The sequence below is a fragment of the Oreochromis niloticus genome, linkage group LG10 (assembly GCF_001858045.2).
Source record: "Oreochromis niloticus isolate F11D_XX linkage group LG10, O_niloticus_UMD_NMBU, whole genome shotgun sequence".
Lineage (NCBI taxonomy): Eukaryota > Metazoa > Chordata > Actinopteri > Cichliformes > Cichlidae > Oreochromis > Oreochromis niloticus.
In genome coordinates, this window is record NC_031975.2 from 13612418 (window position 1) to 13637451 (window position 25034).

General features: G+C 39.4%; 2 protein-coding genes across 4 annotated transcripts; both read right to left on the minus strand.

Moving 5' to 3' along the window:
- Positions 1 to 1007: 1007 nt before the first annotated feature.
- LOC100709605 (cilia and flagella associated protein 54) lies at positions 1008 to 16030 on the minus strand. Of its 3 annotated transcripts, none has more exons than XM_019364150.2 (38): positions 15981 to 16030; positions 15770 to 15863; positions 15485 to 15673; positions 15278 to 15396; positions 15028 to 15175; positions 14744 to 14893; positions 14518 to 14640; positions 14013 to 14135; positions 13795 to 13915; positions 12912 to 13001; positions 12698 to 12824; positions 12473 to 12575; positions 12179 to 12267; positions 11897 to 12094; positions 11476 to 11651; positions 11239 to 11387; positions 10754 to 10963; positions 10400 to 10599; positions 9852 to 9987; positions 9072 to 9201; positions 8748 to 8909; positions 8452 to 8661; positions 8178 to 8265; positions 7834 to 8004; positions 7649 to 7715; positions 6962 to 7147; positions 6790 to 6876; positions 6583 to 6702; positions 6005 to 6052; positions 5543 to 5684; positions 5002 to 5168; positions 4530 to 4684; positions 4373 to 4442; positions 4046 to 4205; positions 3705 to 3862; positions 3012 to 3158; positions 2774 to 2894; positions 1008 to 2195 (listed from the first exon to the last, which is right to left on the minus strand). In XM_019364150.2, exons 2-38 carry the CDS (start codon positions 15770 to 15772, stop codon positions 2044 to 2046), a joined length of 4995 nt encoding a protein of 1664 aa, XP_019219695.1. In that variant the 5' UTR covers positions 15773 to 15863; positions 15981 to 16030; the 3' UTR covers positions 1008 to 2043. The 3 variants fall into 3 exon arrangements, with proteins under 3 accessions (XP_019219695.1, XP_019219694.1, XP_019219693.1); XM_019364149.2 differs by having other exon boundaries at positions 11239 to 11384; positions 14738 to 14893; XM_019364148.2 differs by having other exon boundaries at positions 14738 to 14893.
- LOC109203822 (cilia and flagella associated protein 54) lies at positions 15820 to 25031 on the minus strand. Its single transcript, XM_019363563.2, has 16 exons — positions 24784 to 25031; positions 23952 to 24057; positions 23505 to 23654; positions 23098 to 23263; positions 22847 to 22905; positions 22110 to 22253; positions 20299 to 20412; positions 19976 to 20077; positions 19445 to 19637; positions 19210 to 19340; positions 17833 to 17934; positions 17546 to 17693; positions 17312 to 17367; positions 17043 to 17171; positions 15981 to 16179; positions 15820 to 15863 (listed from the first exon to the last, which is right to left on the minus strand). Exons 1-16 carry the CDS (start codon positions 24927 to 24929, stop codon positions 15820 to 15822), a joined length of 1989 nt encoding a protein of 662 aa, XP_019219108.1. The 5' UTR covers positions 24930 to 25031.
- Positions 25032 to 25034: the final 3 nt, after the last annotated feature.

Consider the following 25034-nt stretch of genomic DNA (forward strand, 5'->3'; position numbering starts at 1 on the left):
TGGTGTATTTAATTAATTCATTATGGCAGTCCTGGCGTTCCATAATTACAGGGCCAGTATCACTAATATCAATACCAATACTTTTAACTTATAAAGGCATCTTTTGTAGTGAAGAGTCATGATTTATTTGATAAATCATTCATTTGAAAATTCTGAACACATTTTAATGACCACTAAGTCACTGTCATTTTTACCTTCCTCGTTAATTACTTCATACAACAAAACACACCTTTCATCATTAATATATTTGAAAGAGACCTAAAATGTGAATGTGCCTGGATCTAATTCACTTTGGTTCAACATCTGTTGTTTAAACCGGATATAGGCTATGAATAAATTAGGTATGACAAAAAGGTTCAGACAGTTTTCACATGTTTGACATTGTGGTGGACCACTGGAGGGCTCCACTCACACCCAGTGTACAGAAAGTGTGTTGCTGTGTATTGGAGAGCAAAGTAGTCAGTTGTGTTGTGGTGAAAAATAAACCAGGAGTGAGAATCGAGAGCTCTCGTGTCGTCTGTGTTTACCTCCACAACATATAATTTTTCCATTTAGGAAAAAAGTATTTTATTCAACCCAATTCAGTGGGTTACATACTGAATTTAGAGGATTGAAACAAAATATCAATTCTATTGCACTAGTATCGATCTGATACCAATACCAGTGTTGATACTGATATTGTCAATACACAGATCAACCCAATCACCTCTACTTAGTAGCTTTCAGTGAATTTTAAAAGACTATGATTTAAGTTTTGTTTTTAGACACCTTCAGAACTGTTTAGGCCTTATAACTGATCTTAAAACTGGAGCTGCCAAAACCAATCAAGGCACCTCTGGGGATTTCTTTCGTTATCTGCCAAAGATCCTTTAGCCCTGTCGGTTGACACCTTTGACACCTTTGAGTAAGGTTCCCTGAGGTGTTGTCCTACCAGGAAAGGCTGTCGTTATCAGGGGAGTATTTAATATGGCCTTAGTGTCAAAATCCAGCAAGGGGCGAATCCAAGGTTTCCCAGGGGAACATTGTATTTTAATAAGATAATCACTGTTGTTTATTTTCCTGTCTGTGGTCAAAAGCTTGTGGCTGAATGGTGTACAAATGTTCACAGGTAAACAAAAATGCAAATCTTACTAACTTTTAGTTACAATTTTAGTTACAATTCTTTAAAAGCTAGAATTAATGTTTGGTGACACCTAGGTTTGGTACTCCTGATGCTTTGTTTGCATTGATGTTATTTGTGTAATGAAATGAAATGAAAGATAGAAAGAGTGTGTAATTATAGCAGAAGAATATTCAGGTAAAGGTGCAACCCTGTTGTGAAACAAAAAGGAAAAGTCAATTCAGAGATTAAGGATTCCTTTTCTGACAGAAAGCACTTGTTACCCACACTTGATCAAAATATGAATACTTTTACTTTAAGTATCTGTATCATTGCATTGCCAGACCGAATAGCCGTCACTGAACATCTTTGTCTATCTGTCTATCTTTTCAGAGTTGTCTGGCTCCCATATTTCATACGTCAGTTTGAAACTACTCTTTTCTTTTGTGTTTATTTTATTTGATCCATTTACTGATGCAGATAAACACACAAGAAGAACAACAAAAACTACACAGAGCTCTGGTAGCACCGTGTAGTTTGGTAGCTGTGGGGTAGCTTGCAGGGTTCGTGGTTCAAGCCTCTGCACTTTCATGTGTAGAAGTGTCCTTGGACAAGACACCAAACCCACGGCTAATCTTGTTGGTGTGTGTGACTTGATAAATGAACATTCACATTTCAATGCTTTGCAGAACTTTGAGTACCTCAGATTAAAAGGGCTTAAATTAATGCATACCATTTCATTTATTCTAGACGTGAACTAAAAGTGACTTAAAATATCCAGAAATGTGAAACTATATGCAGTATTTTGGCTCTTATGTACTGAGCCGATAAAATAATGTGTTGCTACACAAACTTCTCCACAGGACTCTTGGTCTCCAGGAAAATAAAAGCCTTCAACATCCACCTCCATCTTTAAATATGCACAAAAGATGCATTTAAGTCATTTAGGACTGGAGGTGGTCGGATTGCTTGGAGATTAAATTGCTCGAGTCGCTTTCATTCTGGAGAGAGTGGTGCAAAGTCTGCCTTGAAGTGGACTGTGATGACTGGCTGGCAGAAACCTGTGTCTCCATTTGACTTTGACCCAGGATGTTGCCTGCAGAAAGACATGCAGAAGATAGAATAATGACATTTTTAGACATTTATTCACAGAAAAATGTAGTAATTTAAACTTTTAATATTAACCAAATATTAGTAGTGATCTTCTTAACCTTCTAATGACAGTAAATGAAATATCTTAGTAGTAGTAATTTAAAAAGATCACCTGGGGCTCCCAGTAAAGCCATTAAACAATGGAATATTTTTGTAAAATACTCAAAGTCTGAATAATAAATCCCTGAATTAAAAAACAGTGAACAGATCAATTAATGGTGAAGATCTTGGAAACAGAACATCATCTATGTCCTCAGTGAGTATAGCGTAAAATCCTAGCTGGGGTTCACGATCCACACCTTCTGCATGAAATCCATTTTGAGAGAAAATGAATTTTAAATTTCAAACTATGAATTTTTTAGTTTTACTTTTTTGCTTGTTGCAGCATAGCTCTAAATACCAGGGCTGCTGTCTGCCTATGAGTCGGCTGCTCTGTAAATATATACTTTTAAAACTCATGACATTCCCATAAGGCCAAGTTGTACTTTGTGCTGCATGATAAACAGAATATTTCTAATTTACCAATTTGCAAATTGGTCTGGTTTAGTATGTTGAAGTATGGGAGGTAGATGTTGCGTGGTCCGGGAGGAAAGAAACACATTTTTCCATCAACTAATTCCACACTTTCACCAAAATCACACAGCTGAAAGAAGAGGGGGAAAAAAGATAAATGTTAATGTTATGTTTGTCTGCTTTCAGAATATACAGCGACAATATGATGTACACATATGTGTGTGTTAGTGTTTGCGTCTTCACTTGCCTGTTTCTTCAGCAGTTTCTGCATCAGCTGTAGAGGTGTGATACTCTGTGCCCCTCTTAAGTCACTGAGCAGCAAAGTGGCCTGAGCCAGCGTAATGACAGACTTCTGTGGCAAGCGTGTCCGTCCTGACAGCAGGCTCACTGCTTTCTACACACAGGGACAAACGGCGAACGGCACACAAGCACTTATATTTATCTGAATTTATAAACAGTGACTAATAGCTACTGTCTCAGGAAGCTAAGTCAGCAGAGCAGAGAATGGGGTGTCTAAGTAAAAAAATGGTAAATGGCCTGTATTTGTATAGCGCTTTACTTGGTCCCTAAGGACCCCAAAGCGCTTTACACATTCAGTCATCCACCCATTTACACACACATTCACACACTGGTGATGGCAAGCTACATTGTAGCCACAGCCACCCTAAGTGACCTCTGTCCCATTCTGCTGAACACAAGAATCTCTGGAACGTCTTGAGAGAATTCTTCAAACTTGGATCACGTATAAACTGATCCAAATTATTCAAAGATCATGTATAAATCTAGGTTAAATCAAGGGCTGCATGGCCTTGGAATTCAACACATCAGGCATGTACACCGCATGCTCTGGTCTCCTGCTCTGTTAATACTTTTTTCTTCATGCTTCTTTTGTTGCAAAAAAGAATGAAAATATTATGGTTGTCTTTGTGTGCGATGGTACCTGCAGCATTGTCATGCTGTTGTCAGTCTTGCCTCTCCGGGCTTCCAGTCTGGCACCTTCAACCAACAGCAGGGCTTGAATATCAAGGTCTCCCCACAGTGCACATTCATCGAGACCCTCCTGTAACACCCGGGCTGCCTCCTCATTAATGTTCTTACCTTGAAAAGATGGTGCCACGTATATCGTAAATTAACAAAAAGTATAATAATAATAATTTATATTGCTATTATTATTATTATCATTATTATTATTATTATTATCATACTTTTTGTTAATTTACGATATAATTAATGTACAATCTACCACTTGGAATAAAAAAGACGGCAAACACGTGACCAGACCTGGTAAAAGCTCAACGGCGCGAGGGTTGTGGGCAACCAGGCTGTGGACCAAAGCTAAGCGGCAATGTAACCACAGATGAACTCCAATCCTCTCACTGGCCTCAACTACTCTGGGACAGTCTCCATTCTGGGCGTCTGACTCACCAAAATCTTTATCATCCTTAAGAAAGATCATGTATACAACAAATCATTTCTGCTGTCTTATTATGATTACTTAAAGAATTAAAATAAAATGTAATATAACAGTTGCAATATAACCAAGCATTCAAGTATCAACCTACTCGATTCTGTTAATGCTTTATCTAAATATTTTGCCCAATCACTTACAGCCCCGGATCCTCTAACAGTCACAGGTGATGTTTGGAGCAGCTTCAAAGATGAAACTGCCGTCTCAAAGCTGAAGGGGGGGCAGGGGGGCATTAAAATGGTTAGGATAGGTAAGATATACACATGTATACAGTAGACATGCATAAAGTCATCGTACCAAAGTGCGGTATGTGCTTGCTGCATGTAGAGGTTGCCCTTTAGAAGACTGGATTCTATCATCAGTTCCAGGGTTTCCATTTTGCACAAGGAATGAGATTCAAGCTGCTCTGAAATGGTGTTTAACCACAAGGAGGCGCGCTCCAGCAAAAGGAACTATAACAGAAGAGATATTTCTTAAGGGTGTGCCTCAGTTCATCCTACCCTGTATAATACTTGTGAACGGATAATTATTTTAATGAGGATGAGGAAATTTGGTCAGATTGTTTTCATACATTTCAGTGAGGTTTTAGAAAGTGTTATAGAAGAGTCTGCGTAAATGTTACCTAAAGGACTGCAAAAGGAGGAGAGGAATTCAGGAAAAAATATGTGGAATTATTGTGTGTTTGGCATCGTTCACATTCTGCAGATCAACCTTGAGTGCTTTATTTTCTGTGTGAAATAAAGAAAACTTAAATCCCCACGAGTCTTACCTTAATCCTTTCTGGGCTTAGATCCTCAGTCTTAGCATCAAGATTGAGAACTTTCTGTTCTCCTGTCTTTGGACAGCAGTCATCAGTGTCTGGACCTTCCTGCTCATCATCTTTTGGGTCCACCGAACAACTTGTTACACTGGTACAAACTTCTCCCTCCACAGAATCTGAAAGACATCCACACTTTTGAAATTTCACAATTGTAAAGCATCAAAACTGCCTCATCCGCTCAGCTTTTTCTATCACCGAAGTTGCGTTTAAAGAGAACTCGAACATTTAGGGCACAAATACAGAACAGTATATTTTAATGTGAGTGTATGCAAATGTATTACTCCCATAAAAAAATGGACAAATCATCTTTAACTTTTTAGATTGCAATTATGTTGCTAACAGTCAGCACTATGTATACAACAATGTAATTTTCTCATGTAAACGCATATATTAAATGTGAGTTTAGAGTCAATTTTACCTCTAATCTTTTTGTTTAAATCACCTCAAACAGAAACAAAACAAAAGAAAGAGAATTATTCTTATTACAGACCTGGCACAGGAAAGCCTGCGACAGCATTAGTAAGTGCCAGAACTAGTTGGACACGAGCAAGGTTAAATCTGAGGCACAGTGCTGGTCCATACAGGGTGCAGACTTCTGGAGTAAAGTCACAGTTCACAAGTTCCTCCAAAGCCTTAACACAAGCACCACAAACACACAGATTACATTCATAAGAATCCAATGAAGTAGATTACTTTAGAGAGCATCTATTTAAAAGAAGTTGTATGCAGCTGAAAGAGCAGCACAAAAAAAGAAAGAGGTTAGTACAGTACTTGTGTATATATGTTTGTGAATTTCCTTCGGTGATTTCATGTGTATATATCTGGTTAACTTGTGTTTTCAAATTTGCCTGGAAAGCCAAAATGACAGGGACGGGCAAGGGGGTTGACCCAATTCAGTACGACTAAGAGACTTAAACTCTGAAGTGTGACTTTACAGTAATGTGGAGAATACCTCTGCATTGTCCAGAAGAGACTTGTTGCTACAGAATGTCTTTGTAGGCTGCACAAAAGAAAGCAAAAAAATATGTGAAATTATGACATATATCCATCAATTCTCTTATCAGGGTTGTGGGGAGAGCATGCAAACTCTACACAGAAAGGCTGTGCTATGACATATAGAAACAGTATTTTACAGTGTTTCAATTCAGTTTTTTACCACGTGATAACCAGAAGTTTGCAGTGCTCACAGGACAGACCAGCTCACAGTTAAAACAGATCAGATTTGACAGGCTTCCTGAGAGGGTACTGCACATGACATGTCAAGGACGAGGCCAAAACTGCACAAGGCCTGAAGTGTAACTGAAATAATCTGAACAGTGAAATATTGCATATAGAAAAAAGCCAATGTAATCATTACTATAACTATAATAAGAATTCCATATGGATGATTCCATAAGTTCAATGCATTAAAAAAACCCTTTCCCAGTACCAGGACAACAAAGGGCACGAGTGTACTGAAAATGAAAAAAAAGAAAATGTGGAAAGACACTGAAAATTGTCTTTCAGCTTCTAAAAACAAAATGTTCTTACTTTGACACAGGCACTGGCAATGTATTGTCCATGAGGCAGAAGGACACCTGTTCCACGCGTGAGCTGAACTGCCTCCTTCACAGCTTCAGTGAACAGACACAGTTCAGTAAGGGCACGTATCTGCAGAAAACACGCAGGCAGATTAGAAAATCCATCATGACAGCAAAACACTTGAATACAAACACAGGAAAAACAACAAATTCTGACCTTCAATATTTTGCCTTTAACAGTGTGCTGTACGTCTCTGCACACAGTCCCCACAAAATGTAGATAGAGGGCTAGTGTAGGAAGCAGCTGAAATTACAAACACAACTTAACACAAAGCTAGTTATTTATCATAAGCACTGATGAATAGCGGACAGTGTTTGTGTGTGTGTACCGTGATGCAGTAGCCAGTGGTTAAAAGCCAGTGGCAAATGAAGTTCAGGCTTGACACAGTGGTGCCGAGGTGAAGCCTGTGGGGCTCGGAGAAAAGGTCAACTCCAGGGAGCAACTCATCTCCGATGCTGTAGGAGGCGTACTGGAGGTCTGCCTGGGGTTGAGCCATGGAGCAACACAGCAAACTCTAAAGAAGGAAGTAAAAATGTGTAATAGACACTCCAGTCCACTGTGTCCACTTCATGCTTTGCCTCTCCAAAGCATGAAATGTACACATGTGCAGAAGTTGCAGTAAGTTGTAATAACAGCAGAGATATTTTATTTCAAGACAACATTAAAACAATCAGGGGAAATCATTTGTTAATAATAGACATTCTATAATAGACATTATTAACATATTTACATGTAAATACATATTAGGCACCTAGCTTAATCATTTCTGGCGATTAAGGAGTCTAGAATGCACTTTATACAATTTTTGCTCACTACTGATGTCTTGGCTTAAATTTATCTCCCCCTGTTGGTAATGCAGCTTCTGCATATGTGTCTATTTCACCCTTTGGAGAGGCAAAGTGAACTGGGTGTCTATTACATGCTTTGCCCTTGGCATGTCAGAATGACTGCATACACATGCATACCTACACATTAAAATACGCAACAGTATATCTGCTCAAACCATGTGTTTTACCTTAAACAGGTAAGCAGACAGGAGACAGTACTTTGTCCGCTGGTTGATATCAGAAGTTAAGATAAACCTGCAGAGCCAAAAACATGCAGCAGGAGTTGACGAAACCTACTCCATATGCTTGGCATATGCTTGCGACACACATGAAAAAACACAACAAGTCAATGATAAACCTCAGTGAAACCTACTGTGCTATCTTAGCAGTGACCACAGCTGCCTGCAGACATCCCCACATTCCAGCCTTCCTTAGAATTTCTTGCAGGGAGCCATTCCCAAGCGACGCGCCATCCCATTTCTCCAAAACACCTGAGCTCTGCAAGGCACAGTCTACGGCTTTACTCCAGCATGAGTGAGCAGCTCTGGAAATAAAACACAAACAGGAATAAAATTCTTACCATAATAAATCATAAATCATGCCGATCTGAGTTTTGCTTTTAATAAAAGGCTTTAAATACATTTCAATACAAGTAAATGCATTTAATACAAGGCTGAAGACTTGTTCCAACACACTCATATACAACAGTTTGCAAACCGTGTGTTTCCACTGTAGAACTGTAGGTTTCCCAGTTCACGCAGAGCCAGAACTCTGAGGGAGTCACGGCTGTTAGCCTTGAGATATTCTAAGGAAAAGGTGAATGATAATTATAAGGACAGTAAACCATCTGACTCACTGAAATATGTGCTCACATGTGTTCATCCTATGTTGCTGTAAGGTCACTTAGTCTGCATTTGTTGATATTTGCCTTATTTATGTAAAATGTGCAATAAAAGTCTGAACAGTTTCTAAACATTTTTAGTTCTCTTACTTATAGAAGTGGTGTATGCAGAAATGATAGTCTGCAAGTGGTCACGGCTGATAGGGAAGCCATAGATAGCATCTGGAGTACTGTAGTCCTCCTCTGTCAGGTCACATGGTTGGATGTTTGGAGTGGGCATAACAACGGGACTGAAATTCACAAAGCTCGCTGAATGGCTGAGACCTTGGCTCCGACAATGCTGTGTCGGTATCATAAAGCCTCACGAGGGACACAAGCAGTTCAAAGAGTATTAATTGTATTGTTATTCAAACCGTGATGTGTTATTCAAGCAGTGATGAACTTACAGGGCTGTGTGTTTGCAAGAAGCAGCACAAGCAGTGAGCGACTGTGCTGGAACATCTGAAGACAATATGGCTTTTTCTCAAGAGCTTGATGATAACAGCTCAGCGTGTACTCCACATCCAGTGGGACACAAACGAGAGACATGGAGTGCTGTATCTCTGCACCTTAAAAATACAGCATGTACATGAAAATATGACATCTGCACTGCTGCAATTGATAAGTTACTGTCTAACATTTAGTTCTTACTCTGGCTTTTAGTCATCACTATTTACTGCACACAAACCAGTGTTAACATTATTTTAGATGAGCTGTTTGGCTGTGTAAACCTTTAAGATCAACTGCTTCTCGAGGAATCGAGTTTGTTAGAGCTGCTTTTTTGTGAAGGTGCTGTTTCTGTGCAGCGTGATGGATCCGACCACTGAGAAGCTGGCAGCCTGCATAACTTTTATTGGTCACCTGAAAAGCATAATATACACTCATTTACTGCACAATACAAACAACGCAAAATTGTAGACACAAGAGATTAATTAACTAAGGACTGCAACTAGAACATAGATTCCGTGGTGCTGTGAGTTATGATATATTTTGCAGCATCAAACAGAAATAATTTACGTTTTTCAAATATTCCACAATATTTCTATATAAAACCATTTGTACTGCCTTAGTTTTACTTCTTACACTTTGATTTTAACCAACAAATGACAACTGGTACTTATATAGCCCCTTTCTACTCAAAGAGCTTCCTACTAAAATTCTCATTCACACACACATAACGTTACAGACCTGGCACCTAATATTCACACACACTCACACTCTGATAAATGCGTCAGGGGCAACTTTGGCTTCACTATCTTGCCCAAGAATACCTCAACACATGGACAGGAGGAGTCAGGGGTTGATCTAAAGGTGGTATCTCAGGTGGTAGCTAAGTGAGCCACAGTTACAGTAAAGGGGAGTGTAAATGGTAAATAGACTGGCACTTTTCTACTTTCTCTGAGAACTCAAAGCGCTTTACACAACTTGCCTCATTCACCCATGCACACAAGCACTTTCTTTGTTTTTTGCTATGCTTTGTGTGTGCGTTTCTGTGTATGGGTCTGTGCTACCTCTTTTCCAGTGGCCTTCTGTGTGTTGACATGGTGTGGCTGTGGGACTGCGGGCCCTCCAAAAGAGTTTATTCTTTCAAGCAACATCCTCTGGGCGTGGACAAGCAGAGGAGTTATGATAACGGTATACCGATCCCTGGTATCATTACGTAGATGGAAACAAACACACAAAACAATGTCAGGAACATAGATTGTGAGGAACTGAATGTCTTGATCATTAAAAAGTGAAAAAACACAGTATTCATCAAGTTTTTATATATTACATGATTTTGAGTTTTTCTGGCTTCCTATGCTGAATTTATGTTTCATGCAAAGTACAACAACCCCACCCAAATCCCCTGCGATGACAAGACTTCAAAGATCATTTGATTTACTTCTCCTTAACAAATGTTTCTATTTGTAGTAAGTCTTATAGAGGACATGCAGAGGGTTGGTGTGACAGATTAGGATGCCTGGGATAGGTTGAGATGGAGGCAGATGATCCACTGTGGCGGCCACTAACAGAAGCAGCCAAAAGAAGAAGAAGATTGGTAGTACGTCTTATTCACCGTGTGTATGAGTTGAAAAGTAAAGCAAAGTGGGCCAGGCTTTCCCACTTGCCACTGTCATGGAGCCGCTCAAGAGTGTGCAACACCAATGTGCGGACCCAACGCAGATCCACCTGGGTGCTGTCATCAAGTGGGACTGAGAAGTGGAGACTGGACTCTAGCTCATCTTCAGTCAAGTCACTGTCATACAAACTCCAGAGCTAGCAGGGGCAGAAATGCAGATGAAAATGTAAAAGTACACATAGTGACATGTAAGCTGTGGTTTTGTCTTTATACTTTTATACTTAGGAATAAAAATATGTGCAGGTTTTTAGAAAGCAGCTATTAGTACAAATAGCAATATGTGAAGCTCACCCCTAGTTTTTGCAGCATATCCATGATGAAGTCAGTAGCCAGCACCAGCAGTGGGGTGAGGATACTGTGTAGCTGTTTTGCTGTAATCGTACATGGAGTTTCAAGCTGAGCAGCTCTCTGTACAAGGACAGTGATTCTGCAGCTTTGGTCCCACAGTGCCTGACACACACACTGCAGAGTGGTCCAGTGGTTGCCACGATGAGCCAACACCTGGAAAAGAATGAACAGTATTGGATATGAGTACACCAGAGGGACAGCTCAGGTTGCACTGTAAGTTGTGCAGAGGAGGGGGAGTGGGTATATTGGACAAAGGGTGTTGAAGAAGGAGGAAAAGAGCAAGACCACAGAGAATGTTCGCGTATGTAGTGAAAGAGGACATGCAGAGGGTTGGTGTAACACAGGAGGATGCTGGGGTTAAAGATGGATGCAGATGAGCCACTGTAAAGTCATATATAAGTTTACATCCACATATGTATCAATGGTACCATAGCTCTCCGGAGATGCACAGCAACTTTGTTAATTGACTCCAGCAGTGTGGCACCAGTGCACCTCTGTGCCTCCATCTGCTGTTCCAGAGAATGAGGAGAGCCCTCTCCCTCCTTACATCTGTCCTCTGCGACAGAGCCATCAACTGCTACACAAGATTAAGACAAATGATGACAGACAGACCAGATGCTAGCTTTTCTCTTCACATTATTTTCCGTGTGCCTTTTTTTTCTCACCTTCCTTTCTGCCTCTGTCTTTGTGAGCTGTCATGACATAGTCCTTGTGATCAGATGAGTCTTCATGTAAGACAGCTTCATTTGAAGACTCCAACTCATGTTGCTGTGAGTTGTTCCTCCATACCAGGACACCAGAGTAAGCCATAGAAAAATACAAAGGATGAAACTGGCTGTATCTGTGCAAAGAGCAAACAGTACAGGACATGCTTTAATTAGTCAACCATGTGAAGTACTACAGTATCTCAGCTCAGATAATACACGTAAAAGTAAATGCATTGCCACCCCAAAACAAGGCAAAGCTGCTTAGCATCAATCAGAAAAATGTTTTTTTTTAGTGTTCATATAAGTGTGAGTATTTCATTACAAAGAGAAAAAAAACTGAAAAAGTAAAGGATAATATCTGGCATCTCTGTGTGTGAACCTCTGATCCAGGTCTCCTCCGTGTTGTTGGGCCAGACGCTGGTAAAACACTGCTAAATGGGCCTGAGCCATGCAGTAGTTCAGGTGTGATCTCCACACCCTCTCCTCAGTGCAAGTGTGCCTCAGCTGCAGCCTCTTCTCTTGGCGCTGCATCACGGATGAAATCATAGCAAGCAAGTTCTCCACAGCCAGCACTTCCCTACAAACATGAACACATCCATTATATATGGAAATGATCAAGAAACCTCCCGAAAACAGAAAAACAAAGACACAGATACTCTACCTGTGAGTCCTCATTTTCAAAAGCATATTCTGTGCCAATTTATGCTTTGCTTTCTTTCTTGTATCATCATGTGAAGAAGCGTTCTTGTTCTGTTTTAAAGGGCAGCACATGTTATTGTTTTTAGTTAATATTACAGTAACCAAGTTTTCTCTCAAGCCACAGCATTATTTTGGCAATAAAACTGAGCCTGGTGAGCCAAAGATCCAGAGAAGTAATGTACATTTTTGTCAGTGTAGCTCAGATATTGCCTGCCCTTAAGAACTACATGCATGTGTGCACATGTTGTATCATCACCTGGGAGGTTTCGTTTCCTTTTGCATTCTGGTTTCCACTTCTTTTTCTAATCTGACCGTGCCCCTCCAAACATTTTGCAGACAGTACCATCGCCTCGTCACGGCTGCCAAAGAGAAAACTATTCACGAACTTTACTTAATGAAACAGACATTCATATCTTTCTGATATATTTAGGTGTCTTTAACTTTTAAAAATATATTGAAGAGTTTTATATTAAAAGCACACCTGGAAAGAAACTGAAACAGGCTCTGCCCCCATTCCAACACAAGGTCTATGTGGCCTTCTTTCATGGTTCTTTGGAGTAGCAGTGCAGCAAACTCAGTAAAATACACCTTGCGTCTGAGTTTCATTACTATCAAGGACACACACACATGAACAAACCTACCAATTAACAATACTAATTACATCATAAAAAAGTATGAAAGACTATACAGCTTACCATGCACGTAGGCATCCTTTAATGTACCGCTGGAGATCAGCTCGTACAATAAGTTTGGATCTTCTGAGACGGTCAGTGTCTGAGAAGTCTCTGGAAAAATATATGAAAAAATACAAAAAATACATAGAAATCAGTCCAACAATTACAGGATTAAAAACAAAAATGCAAACTTTCTTCTATAAGCATTACTGTGCAAAAATCTTGTGCCATCCCTCATTTCTTCCTGATTTGTTTTCAAAGAGTCAACCTTGTAATTCTTTAAGTGTTGTTGAACAACACCCGAGGCTGAAGGGTTTTGGACATTGGCTATTTTGTCACTCATTTTCAGAAAATGCTTTTATTAAGCCACTTAAGACTGATCTATGGCTTGGCAAATAATTTTAAATTGTATCTTTTCCAGATGCTTATCATCTGGAAAGCATCATTTTTAAGGATAGGAACGATCCCAAACACACCATCAATGCAGTAAAGGCTGGATAGAAAAACACAATATCAGTAACAGATTGGCTTTTCCTCAACATTACTGAATCAGTGTAGGATCATGTTGACGGGGAACAGAACAAAAGGCAGATAACATCCAGAGAAGAGCTTTGAATGTCCTTCAAGAAGCTCGGAGAACCATTCCTGAAGTCCCGACTACTTCTAAATCACAAGACAGCCTCCCCAAGAGAGTTTAGGCTGTGTTGAAGAATAAAGATGTTCATTATTTTTGTTTGCTTTTTCTGTTTTTTTTTTATCTACTGTATTTCAGTGTATGTTTCCACATTTCAATAAATTACTGCACCAATTTCATATTTAGGTAGCAAAATACAAAGAAATAAGGAATAGTTTGAGACTTTTGCACACCACTAACAGGACCAGTGTGTGTACATGTGTTTATTACCGGGCTCTGGGGTGTGTGTTCCTTCTGAAACTGCTATTTTTTTGTTCTTTCTTTCCAGTGCCTTCAGCTGAAGACTTATTTTCATCTCACTCTTGACTGTGGCTTGATCTGCTGTTTTACGCTATACACATGGAGATACACAAAAATGCTAGAAGTTGTACTTTACTTAAGTATATAAATAATATATATCACAACAGCATCCAGAAAACAGCTCTTACACCCTCAGATTGATTGGTGAGTCTCCTAATCTGCAGCTGGGCATGATAGACATCCTGAAGTAGCCTGCAGCCACAGTCCATCACTGCTTTGGCCATCTCGTGTTTCCTGAGCACACGCAACGTCTGTCGGAAGAATAGAAGAGTTCCCAGTTAGTTTGCACAAAGTTTTTGTTTTGTTTTTATTTTAAATGTAAATGTAAGTAAAAGTCACCACAAAATAATAAATACACAAATGGATTGGCATTGAAGCATGGTCTCAAACTATGCAAAAAGATGTTATGTAGTGGTAAACCCACCAATATGCAGTGCAAATATATACATGTAAACAATTAGTGCAACAAGTAATCAAAACTCTTTTTATGTAGAAAACTTTAAAACCTGTGCGTCCAATTACAAAAGGTTATCTATTTGTACACAAATAAACATGAACAATACGTGTACGCACACACACACACACACACGCACACACACACGCACACACACACGCACGCACACACACACACACCTTTGCCAGGTAGTAGGTGATGCAGGCTATCATGTGGATAAAAGATTCTGAGGTGTTTCCAGTCCATTTTTGTTTTAGAAGACCTGAATTTTCCTCCAACACCATCAAGCATTTTTTTAGTACCTGAACACCAGAACACAAACACAGGTACGAACACATTCATTTTTAATTCTTATTATGTTATAGTATTAATACTTTTACGGACGTGTTGGTTGCATACTTGTACCACAGAGTCACACGTAATCTGATGGAACATTATAGGTGCCAGGAGCCCGTAGCAGCTAACTGCAGCCTGCAAAGCAGCAGCTGCATCATTCAAACACATCGCCAAGTCCATGGCCACCAGTATTCGCTCGCATTCTGCCAGTCTGGCTTCCTGCATACAAACATGAGCACATATGTATCTCTGATCAATACCAAAAAGGAAAATCACTGGATTGGTATTCCATTTAGAAAATGCAAAATAAGTTAACGTCACTGCACAGCGCTCAGCAATTCTCAGGTATTTACTTTTTCCCAGATAAATGGTCCATTGTCACTGAATGAGTCACAATAGAGTGATCCCTGCTGAATGTTGATCTCTGTCTCTATGAAGATGGACGTGAGAAACAGCTGACACAGGTGAAGAGAGGAGTACTGCAGGATTTCTTTGCGTAGTCTTTAGCATGATAAATGAAGACAGAGTAGGAGGTAAGTAAATACAAAACAAAAAACACAAATTCCTTGACTTGTACTGTGTGCTGTGTGTTTCCCTCCTCACCCTGTGGTGGCTAGTCTATCCTCTTTGCCGTTGGACTCACTGTCAGGGTAGATGCAGTGGCTCCAAAGTTCTCTGCAGGCTCTTTTTGCTACAGCATACTGCTCTGTTTGAAAAGCCACCTGAAAGAAAAAGTCAACAAGGCTAAAAACATAGTCCAAACATTTCTCTGTCTACTTGGTACAGGTGTAGAGTAGCTTGAAATTGTACCTTAGCCAAATGAGCCCAAGAGGAAAGCAGCGGTACAGGCATGGATGCCAACAGTGGTAATGTTGTCCCCCCTATAGTACTGCCCAGTAGCTTTCCCTGACTGTTGTATGCTGCAACAGCAAACACATACTTCTGATTGGGCTCCAGACCCTCCACCCTCAGCACACATTCACCAGATAGAGCTGGTACCTTGAAACAAAATCATATACACAGAGGTAAGTGATAATGACAAAAATGAGTTTCGCTACACTTGATATTCTTCTTCTGTGAAGAAATAAACTCCACCATATTTCCAGTTCCTGGCAGGCTGCAGTCTCCAAGCCGGACTTTCCGGTTTATGCCCCCCAGCTACCCGACCGCAAAGCTGGTACCAGCACACCTCAAAGGAAACAAAAGAAGAAAGATTTCAAAAAGTGTTGAACATGTGTGGGTTATTTGCTCACTGTTAGGTTATTAGGATTAGTAAGATGATGGCATAATTAAATGTAAATCTCACTTGTCCCCTCTAAGTTATAAGGTGCTGGGGCAAAGCTCATGGAGTGGTCGTTGCGTGACAGTAGGACAGGAGGAGGTGGAGGGCTCCGTCCGTCCTCCTTGATTCCTTTGCCTTTATCTTCAGATATAGTATTAGGAGTGGAGGACATGTACACTTTTCTCTCCTCCATACCTGCTTTCTCTATGAGGGTAGCAGCATCCTATCAAGAGCACACAGCAGTATAATTTTCACACGTCCTTAAAACTAATATTAAACAGTAAGTCAAAATGTGGCTATAATCAACCAAATGTTGTGAGAGTATTCTGCTTGTTTAACCTCCAGCAGACTTTTGGTTTCACTGATGTCACTTTGTTCCATGTTGTTGTACACCAGCAAAGCTTTCTGGATCAGGAACAGAGCTTTGGACACCTTGTTTTTTTTGATCCGGTCCAAAAGTTCAGACTCTACAACTAAACAAAGACATTTTACTGACAATTTATATTATATTCAGACATACAACTTGTTGGTAAGCATATTTATTTCATTACCTCTAATTATGATTAACTGTTACCAGATTTTAACTTCTGTTTATATGTATATAATGTGCAAGTGTGAAGTAGCAACATTTTGCCATTTCAGACAGTGCAGAGCTTGAACTACTTGTCCAAAATCACTGATGAATAAAACCACCACCAGAGCAACTCTGACCTGCATTTAGCTGCAGCAATTTGAGGGAAGCCCTGTGGAGGATAATGTCCAACTCTAGGTGGAGATCTTTGATCAGAAGATACATCCATGTGGCTTCAGTTTGTTGACAGCCTTTTAAGTCAGATTCTTTCTGAGTTTCCACCTCTCCTTTTTTCAGATTTATTTTATCGTCTTCATTTCTGTGTTTTGATGATGTTGAAGAAGTTGTGGAAAAAGCCGATGACTGGAGGGGACTAAATTTCTATCAGAAGAAGAACACATGCAATTAAAAAAAACTCCATGCCCATACAAGATTTAGTAAATAAACTCAGTAAATGTGAGAAAGAATATTTACAAAAATGCTAGAAATGAGTGTGGGACAAGATGACTGTGTACCTGTATGAACGCAAAGTCAGTGAAAGCTGAGCAGTCCTGGGGGGCCAGCGTAGCCACACCCCTTGCCAAAGCCTCGAGACCCCTCTTTACCACCTCACACACTTTCTGAAGCAGCTCTGTGCTTGAACTCTGCAAACACAAACACACATATACATAGTTCACTTCATACTTTCAGTAAACAAGAGACAGGACACGGCCCAATAGCACCATGCAGTATGATGTCATTTGTTCACATTTTGATGGTATGCCCAACCAGTCTATTTACATACCTCAAGAATAGAGAAAGAGTTTGGTTTTGCATCATCACAGTCTCTTTCGCAAACTCCTGGAGATAAGACATGAGAATAAAAATATTATCAAAGCTTTGGTTTGCGTCTGTAGTGCATGTGTGCGAATGCGTGTGTTTGTGACAGTGCAAGATCAAATAGATACAGTACAAACAACAATAACTTTAAATCTCCAGCAGACAGTAACAGGGCAAGTGGCAGAAAATAACCTCTCACCTGACGTTGAAGTTTCAAGAAAATATTCAGCTGCATTCTCAAGCAGCATGCCCAATGTGTGGCTCATCTCTGCTATCATGATACAGTCAACAGCTGCCAGGTCACAGGCGAGGGCCACCTCATACAACACATAAAGACACCACAACCACTGCAAAAATATATTTACAAACAGCAAAAAAGACAAATGAACAGAACAATGAAAATTCATGAATATAATATGCAAAGTTTTATATTTAACAGCAATAAAGCCGGAAGCAGCCGCAGGGAATGTTTTTTTGAACACACACCTTGTCATGATTTTGCAGAGGATCTCTCTGTATCACCGCTTTCATCTTACCCCACAGGAACAACACAATATCCAAAATCAGGTCTGCATCTGGCTGCACCTCCTACACAGACACAAACACACACGGCTTAAATGCTTATAAATCTCCTCCTCTGAATTCTAACTTTGGCCTGAACCCTAATCCTTTATCCTCAACAGAAACACCTGCAAATAGTACGTGGCATAGAAACTTACAGGAGCAGAATCACAGACAGACTTGTGAAGGGTTTCTACCAGATCCGTCAGTTTACCACTCATAGAAAGTGAAACCTTATGTTGGTCTGTGGAAACATAAAAGAACATGACCACTTTATACTGTGATTGCTGAGATTAGTTTTGAATAATCTGAGGAACCAAGGCTCACCACTGACCACCATACTAACAATTAATCAATGTTTAGTACATTATTTGATTTAAAAACATTGCGAAAAAATAGATCCAGACATTTTCTGCAGTTGAAATTTCTCATATGTACTCTATTTGATTTAGGTAAGTGGTGATCCCTGGACAGAAGTTACATAATACCTACTTGCTTTCAGTGAAATATCTAAACCTTTACCAGCTCTATTCTCACAATATTGATTGAACATTACTCAGACTTTGTGCTAGCATGCTGCTGGGGTAACTGATTTGAAAAATTAGTTTCCAGATATACTTATCCGTTGGCTAATTTTGATAAAAATTGGATGTATTACATGCGGTAAATAATTAATATACTGATAAACTCTGTAGCAGCTTAAAAACACAAACAAAAATTTAAAATTCAAGGACAGAGAGGCAGAAAGCTATTTAATGAATCCTTTATTGATAAGATTTATTTTTCAAAATAAAAGTTTGGAGCCTGAAAAACGTAATAAGTCTGTATGTGGTAGATTTACTATTGCTACCTTTGCTTGTGATGTCTTCTTTAGGAGGGCTCCTCTGGGTAGACAGCAAAATGTTGAAACTGTGAAGCAAAGCAAGCTCCTGCTTTTCTCTCCTGAATGATTGGCCATCCAAACTCTGTGATTAGAGAAAGCCAAATGAAACAAAAACTTCCCTGATGATCATTCAAACAGTGGACGCCCCAAACCGAATCATCAGTCTTGAAATGCAAGTGAAACCTGATGTATTCCACTTTTCTCATTAATATCAATTAAAGCATTTTTGCTTGTGTGCTACTTACAGACAAAACCTGCAGCATCTCTGTGGTGAGTTCAGTAAATGCATCCAGCTGCTTGTACTGAAACAGCAGTTTGATGAACCTCACTGCAGACATGATGGGTATTTTGTTTTCTCCTGGCAACACAACACATCTCCTTATCTCATACTGACTTTTGAAGCAATGCACAAAACAAACACACATGCTGATTGTAATAAAGGACCAAAATGACTCACCTGAAATGGCTAAATCTATCAGAGTCGAATTCGGTGTCAGAACAAGAGGAGACAGGCACGGGTGGTCATCATACCTCTGCTCACCAGTGACACCTTGACAGACACAGCCATACATTACCCACTCAGAATCCCTCACCTAACTGTCCACTTACTGAAATTATTAAATGTTTTTTTTATTGTGTATTTGTTTCACTAACCAGATAACAAACTAATTCCAGCAGACAGGAGTTCCAGGTAGACCTCTTGTAGCTCCGGATCTTCAGGCATTCTCATTTGAAGTGGGCGCGTGTTGCTGTCCCAGAGTGCTTCCAAAATGCCCAGGAACTGTGCTGCGCTGCACTCAAACAAACCTGTTAGTAGGCGCTCTGTTGGGGTACGAGGCCATGGCACCTACAGTACACACACATAGGCATGTGATTTTAGTTACAACACCGACTCACAACATTAGATGTCCTTAGAAGCAAACAGGTTGCAAAAAACAAATTCAAATTCAGAACTAAAATAGAAATCTAGGGTTTAAACAATTAAAATATATGGCACGGGGTTATTTAATTATTTTTATTATAGAAATCCAACAAAGGCAATGCATAGAGTGATGGAAGATTTAAAGGTGATAACACAGATTATACAGAGTTAAACAACTAACAAGAGCCCCTAAATTACACTGCATTTAAAAGTAAGAATTAACATTAAATATGATGATATGGCAGTAAAGTAGATCCCATTACATTAGGTATGTCCTTCAGGGTGCTTTTGATTTTGCTCTTGTACAGGGTTCTGGGTCTCTTTCGGGTCTCAAATGCTGCTCGCTTGAAAATCATGGCACCAAGCTGAAAAACAGAACGCTCTCAATCACCTTTCAAATGTTAACCAAAGAAGAGCACATCGATACTGGAAAACACTGACAAGGTAAGTAAGCTTCTTCAGAAGTGACTATATTCAGTTGTGAGCATGTAAGTATGGAAATTGCTGCATCTAACACACTGAGAAACAACAGCATTTTATCACAACAACATTGTGTGCTGATGCATCTCAAGGCCAAGTTTCTTGCCTTGATGGAGGCATCTTTGTAAGCTCTCTGAGTCTCTCTGGTGGCAGGAACTTCACTGTGCTCCCCGAGTTTTGCTAATTCATTGATTTTTCCGAGGGCTCTCCGGGCAAATTCCTGAGACCATTTGAGGACACACAAACACAGCCCAAAATAGGATTCAGACTCCAATTAACTTTTATTGCAACAATATGTTGGTTGCATTTCAAAATAAAATATACAAACAAATGTAGTTAGCAAATATACTCATGGGTTAACCATACTAGAGATGGCACGATACCACTTTTTTATGTCTGATACCGATACCGATATCATAAATTTGGATATCTGCCGATACCGATATGAATCCGATATTGTGTGTTTTTTAATCAATAAAACTGTTTTTTTAATATCTTGCTGCATTTTGTATAAGTTCATCCTCAAGTTTAAATAAACAACAACACTAAAGCTATTCTGTTATACCTGTATGTAAAAAATACACTGCACCGAAAATATTTCATAGTTCAGCAACACTGATCAATCTAATAAACTTAAACCTACTCCATCCTCCCTATTCTGGTATTTTAAAGAGTACTTAGCAGAAATATTAAGCAACCTAACTAATAGGGTTGCAAACTCCCAGCAAAAAAAAATAGGGAACCACCCCCCACCCTCCACCTGATGATGCTTAATCGACGTAATCAACTTTAATTTGATGCAGGGTGAAAAAAAATGCACAGAATTAAATTATTTTTCAAGAATAATTAAATAGATTCAACATCTTTCTTCAACAGAATTGCAGAATTCACAGATGGTACTTTCCCAAAGGAAAAAGTACTATAGCTTACTAGGGTATATTAGACTTAACAGTTACTATATACAGTAATGGACTTCTATACATTTTACATCAGATTAAAACTTTGGGTGTAAGATTCAGATAATTATTTATTAAAAGCTAGACATTTTAAAGGAGAATAAGAAAGAAAAGTATGTCTCTGTGCCCCCTTTTCCCTGTTAATGCCCTATCGGCCCCCCCTGGCTAAACTTTGCTAGATCCGCCCCTGCACAGTTACCAGCCGTCAGCTACGTAGAAAAGGATCCTGGTCTAGAAAGTAATATTAAATAAATTCTAACAACAGCTTATCAAGCTTAAACGTGCTGCTGTTGTTCAGCCGCTGGTTTCCTCTTTCTGGTGCAAAGTGGACCAAAAACAAAGAAGAGAGACGGACTCGCGACAGAAAAGCCGATTAGCTGATCATTGATCAGTTTCATGATTGAAGTAGCAGCAGGAAGGTGAGGGAGAGAGAGAGGCAGTCGCTCCATATATGGGTTGTCAAGCTTAACATGGGAATGCTTTACAAACATTCAGAGATGAACTTACACACTTGCTTTACTTCTCTCTGGGATAACTTCTTCGGAGATGAAATGCTGGTTTGGTAGCCAGGCTACAGCACACTGCTCCGACATGCTACGGTTATGAGCCGAGTTACGCAGTGTCGCAAGTTTTGTGAGGTGTTTTTTTTTTTATATTTAATGGATCGGATTACATTTTTAATTTCTCACCGATATCCGATCCAGTAATTTAGGTCAGTATCGGACCGATACCGATAGGTAATATCGGATCGGTCCATCTCTAAACCATACCAGCAAGACTTTCTTTTTGCACAGTCAAGCATGAGGAATAATTTAGTGCCTTGTGCTGATTAACAGCAGGCAGGCTAAGAAAATTACATAAAGATCAACACCAAGTTACAATTAGCATTTATTACTGATTAGATCAGCCTGTGAAGGATCAAATTGTGTATTTGTAGGTGTCTGACGCTGACGTATTTCACCTCCGCCTGCACCTCAGCATGGTTGTCATAGTAACACTGGCAGACGGCACAGTAGAGTGTGACAATCACTGGCAGATACTTAGCTGTCATCAGAGGGATGGACAACTCTAAACTGATGCTTGCCCACAGGAGGTACTCCAGTGCCTGAATAGGATGACAAATGGAGGCTGTGAGTATCACAAAGGATTAAAAAGACAACTACACAATTTTATTATACAGTACATTCATACATTCATTATATAACAATATTACACAGTTTTAGGAGTTGTGTTGTGCAATGTGCAGAGGCTCAATCAATTAAAACTGAAATATTGTCACTCACGATCAGTCCAAACATTCTGTTAGATATTCAGTCTCTGTCTCACATGATTTTCTCACCATCCTTCATGTTTTTCTTTTCCTTCAGGGCAGGGGTGTCAAACTCATTTCATATCGTGAGCCAGATACAGCCCACTTTGACTGAGTAAAAAAACTTGGAACTTGTTTGCTTATCTACTGCTTACTTTGATGTAGTATGAATGGCAATAGACGAGGTCTTTATCATTAGGAAAAGTTGTAAAACTTACAAATCACAGTTAAAAACCCCAAATTTATGCCTTTCTTCACATTTTTCAAAGCAACCCAGTGGGCTAGATCGGAGACTTTGACAGGCTGATTTTGGCCTGTGAGCCTTATGTTTGACATCCCTGATTTAGGAATGAGTAGCAGAAGTGAAAAGTGGCAGGAGTGAACAGTACCTGTGCGCTGCACTGCATAGTCATCAAATAACGGCAGACATTGTAAATGTGTAATGAACCTGGATGACAAGAGATAGAAATACATTAGGAGGGCAGATACACCTCACAATACTTAATACAATAGTAGATAAACAGTTTATCAACAGTTCATTTTCATTTTTATCTTCAAATTTTGAGAGCTCAATTTGTTCTACCAAGATTACTCCTAGATAGAAATATCACACTGAATTATACAAGTTCTTCTAATATACCATTATATATCTGCCAGTAGAGGTGCTCATGTTGCTGAAATGCCTGCATCATGGTCCTCATGAAGTTCAGCACACGCAGCAGTTTACAGAGCCCCTTCTGACTGAGAAACCTGTGCTGTCTCTCCAGCTCGAATATACACAGGGCACAGCCCTGCATGGCACGTACCTATACACACACAGATACAAACACACACATATAGAGGACAGACACACAGGCACAGACACATGGATACACACAGAATAATAGCAGATTTTTAATAAAAATGTCTCAAAATGTCAATGACCTGAGCCAATCTAGTAAACTTTCATTGTAGCATAAAACAACAAAGCAAATCCTGGAAACAGTTATTACACAACATATTAAACAGAGATACACAGGACACACACAGTCACACAGTGATGTGTACCTTCATGGAAAAGATATTTTGGTCTGTATCAAGCCCTTCGGGGAAGAAGCAGGCCATAAACTGATCCACATTTGTGATGTCAGTTATTTTCACTGAGCTGAACTGTGACAGGTGGAGACTGTAGCCCTGCCTTAGAGCCAGCTGGTACAGCTAGAAGAAGCAGAGGGAAGAAAAATAACACTGTGAATGTGTTAACATGTAATTAACGTGCAGAAAACAACATATCCAAAGGCTTCTTATAGTTTTACTGCAGCAAAAACAAGATTGCAAATACTGAGATCAAAACCGATGAGTCAAGTAGTAAAACAAAGAATTCACAGCAACCAAGACTGACAACAGTGACTGATAAAACTGTGTCGCACAGACTGAATTAACATTTAATCAAAGAAAAAGTCTGTGGTAATCAAATATTAGAAGGTATTCTAATTATGGGGATTTGTCAAATACCTTTATTCCAAATAGAAAATCTGCAATCTGCAACATGTGCTCCTGGTACAGTTTCAAAGGCAGTCGATGTTTGAACTTTTTCCATATCTCCACCAGGATTTTAATCCTTGAAAATGAATTCAGAAAAGCATAACTTTAAAATAAATAACATAAATAAGCAAGCATCAACACCAAGAGATCTCTAACTGGTTCAAGATCTATGTAATATAAAATATGTTCAAATCTGTTATCTGGGATACTGACAAAACTGAACATTGTTATTTTCATTTTCTACATGAACTTTTTAAAAGGTTAAACAAGGACATTAAGTGGATGCATGATAGTAGAAAGCCTTTAATTAAGCTGTGAAGTACGCTGACGACTCGGTTGTTCTGTTTTTTTTATGATGCTGGCTTGCAGCAACTGTCAGGGTCTACTAAAAAGTATAGTTTGCAGTATGATGTTGAAGTTATTTGTAAAGGCCACTGCACTCCTGCTTTAGAGCATATTTGTGTTGCAGTTACAGCAAAGCAAAAAATGTAAAAGATGCACTCAAGACTTTTTTTAAGTACAAGCCAAGTGTTTGAGACTAGTAACTGCACCTTATCAAACATTTCTATGTATTATGGTGAAATCATAAACACTATACTAATTATAAGCTACACAGTGTATCATTTATTATTAGCTAAATACTTTTCAGTGGAACAATGACGGTAATAAAAACTGCACGCAGCTAGCTATAAAAAATTTTTTATTTAAATAAGCCTACGTTGATTTAATAAGCTAAAGTTTCCTATAATAAGTCAATATGAGCTTTATAAGCTAGCACCGACTTGGCTTTTTAGCATCTCACCCTTTAGCATAAGTGCTGTTGTCCTGGTTGTTCGACGAAACCACTTGTTTCATCAGCGTTATAAACGAGTTAATCTCTCGCTTAAAAGCTGAAAGTACTGGGTTTCTTTGATCAAGTTCCCCATAATACGACGCTGGTAAATCCATTTCTGCGTCCACAAAGACGATTCTGACCGGCTAGCACATTTGTGTTGGTTATTTCCAACTACACCAACAAAACTGCTCCAGTCTAAGAGACCGGGGCAAGACACA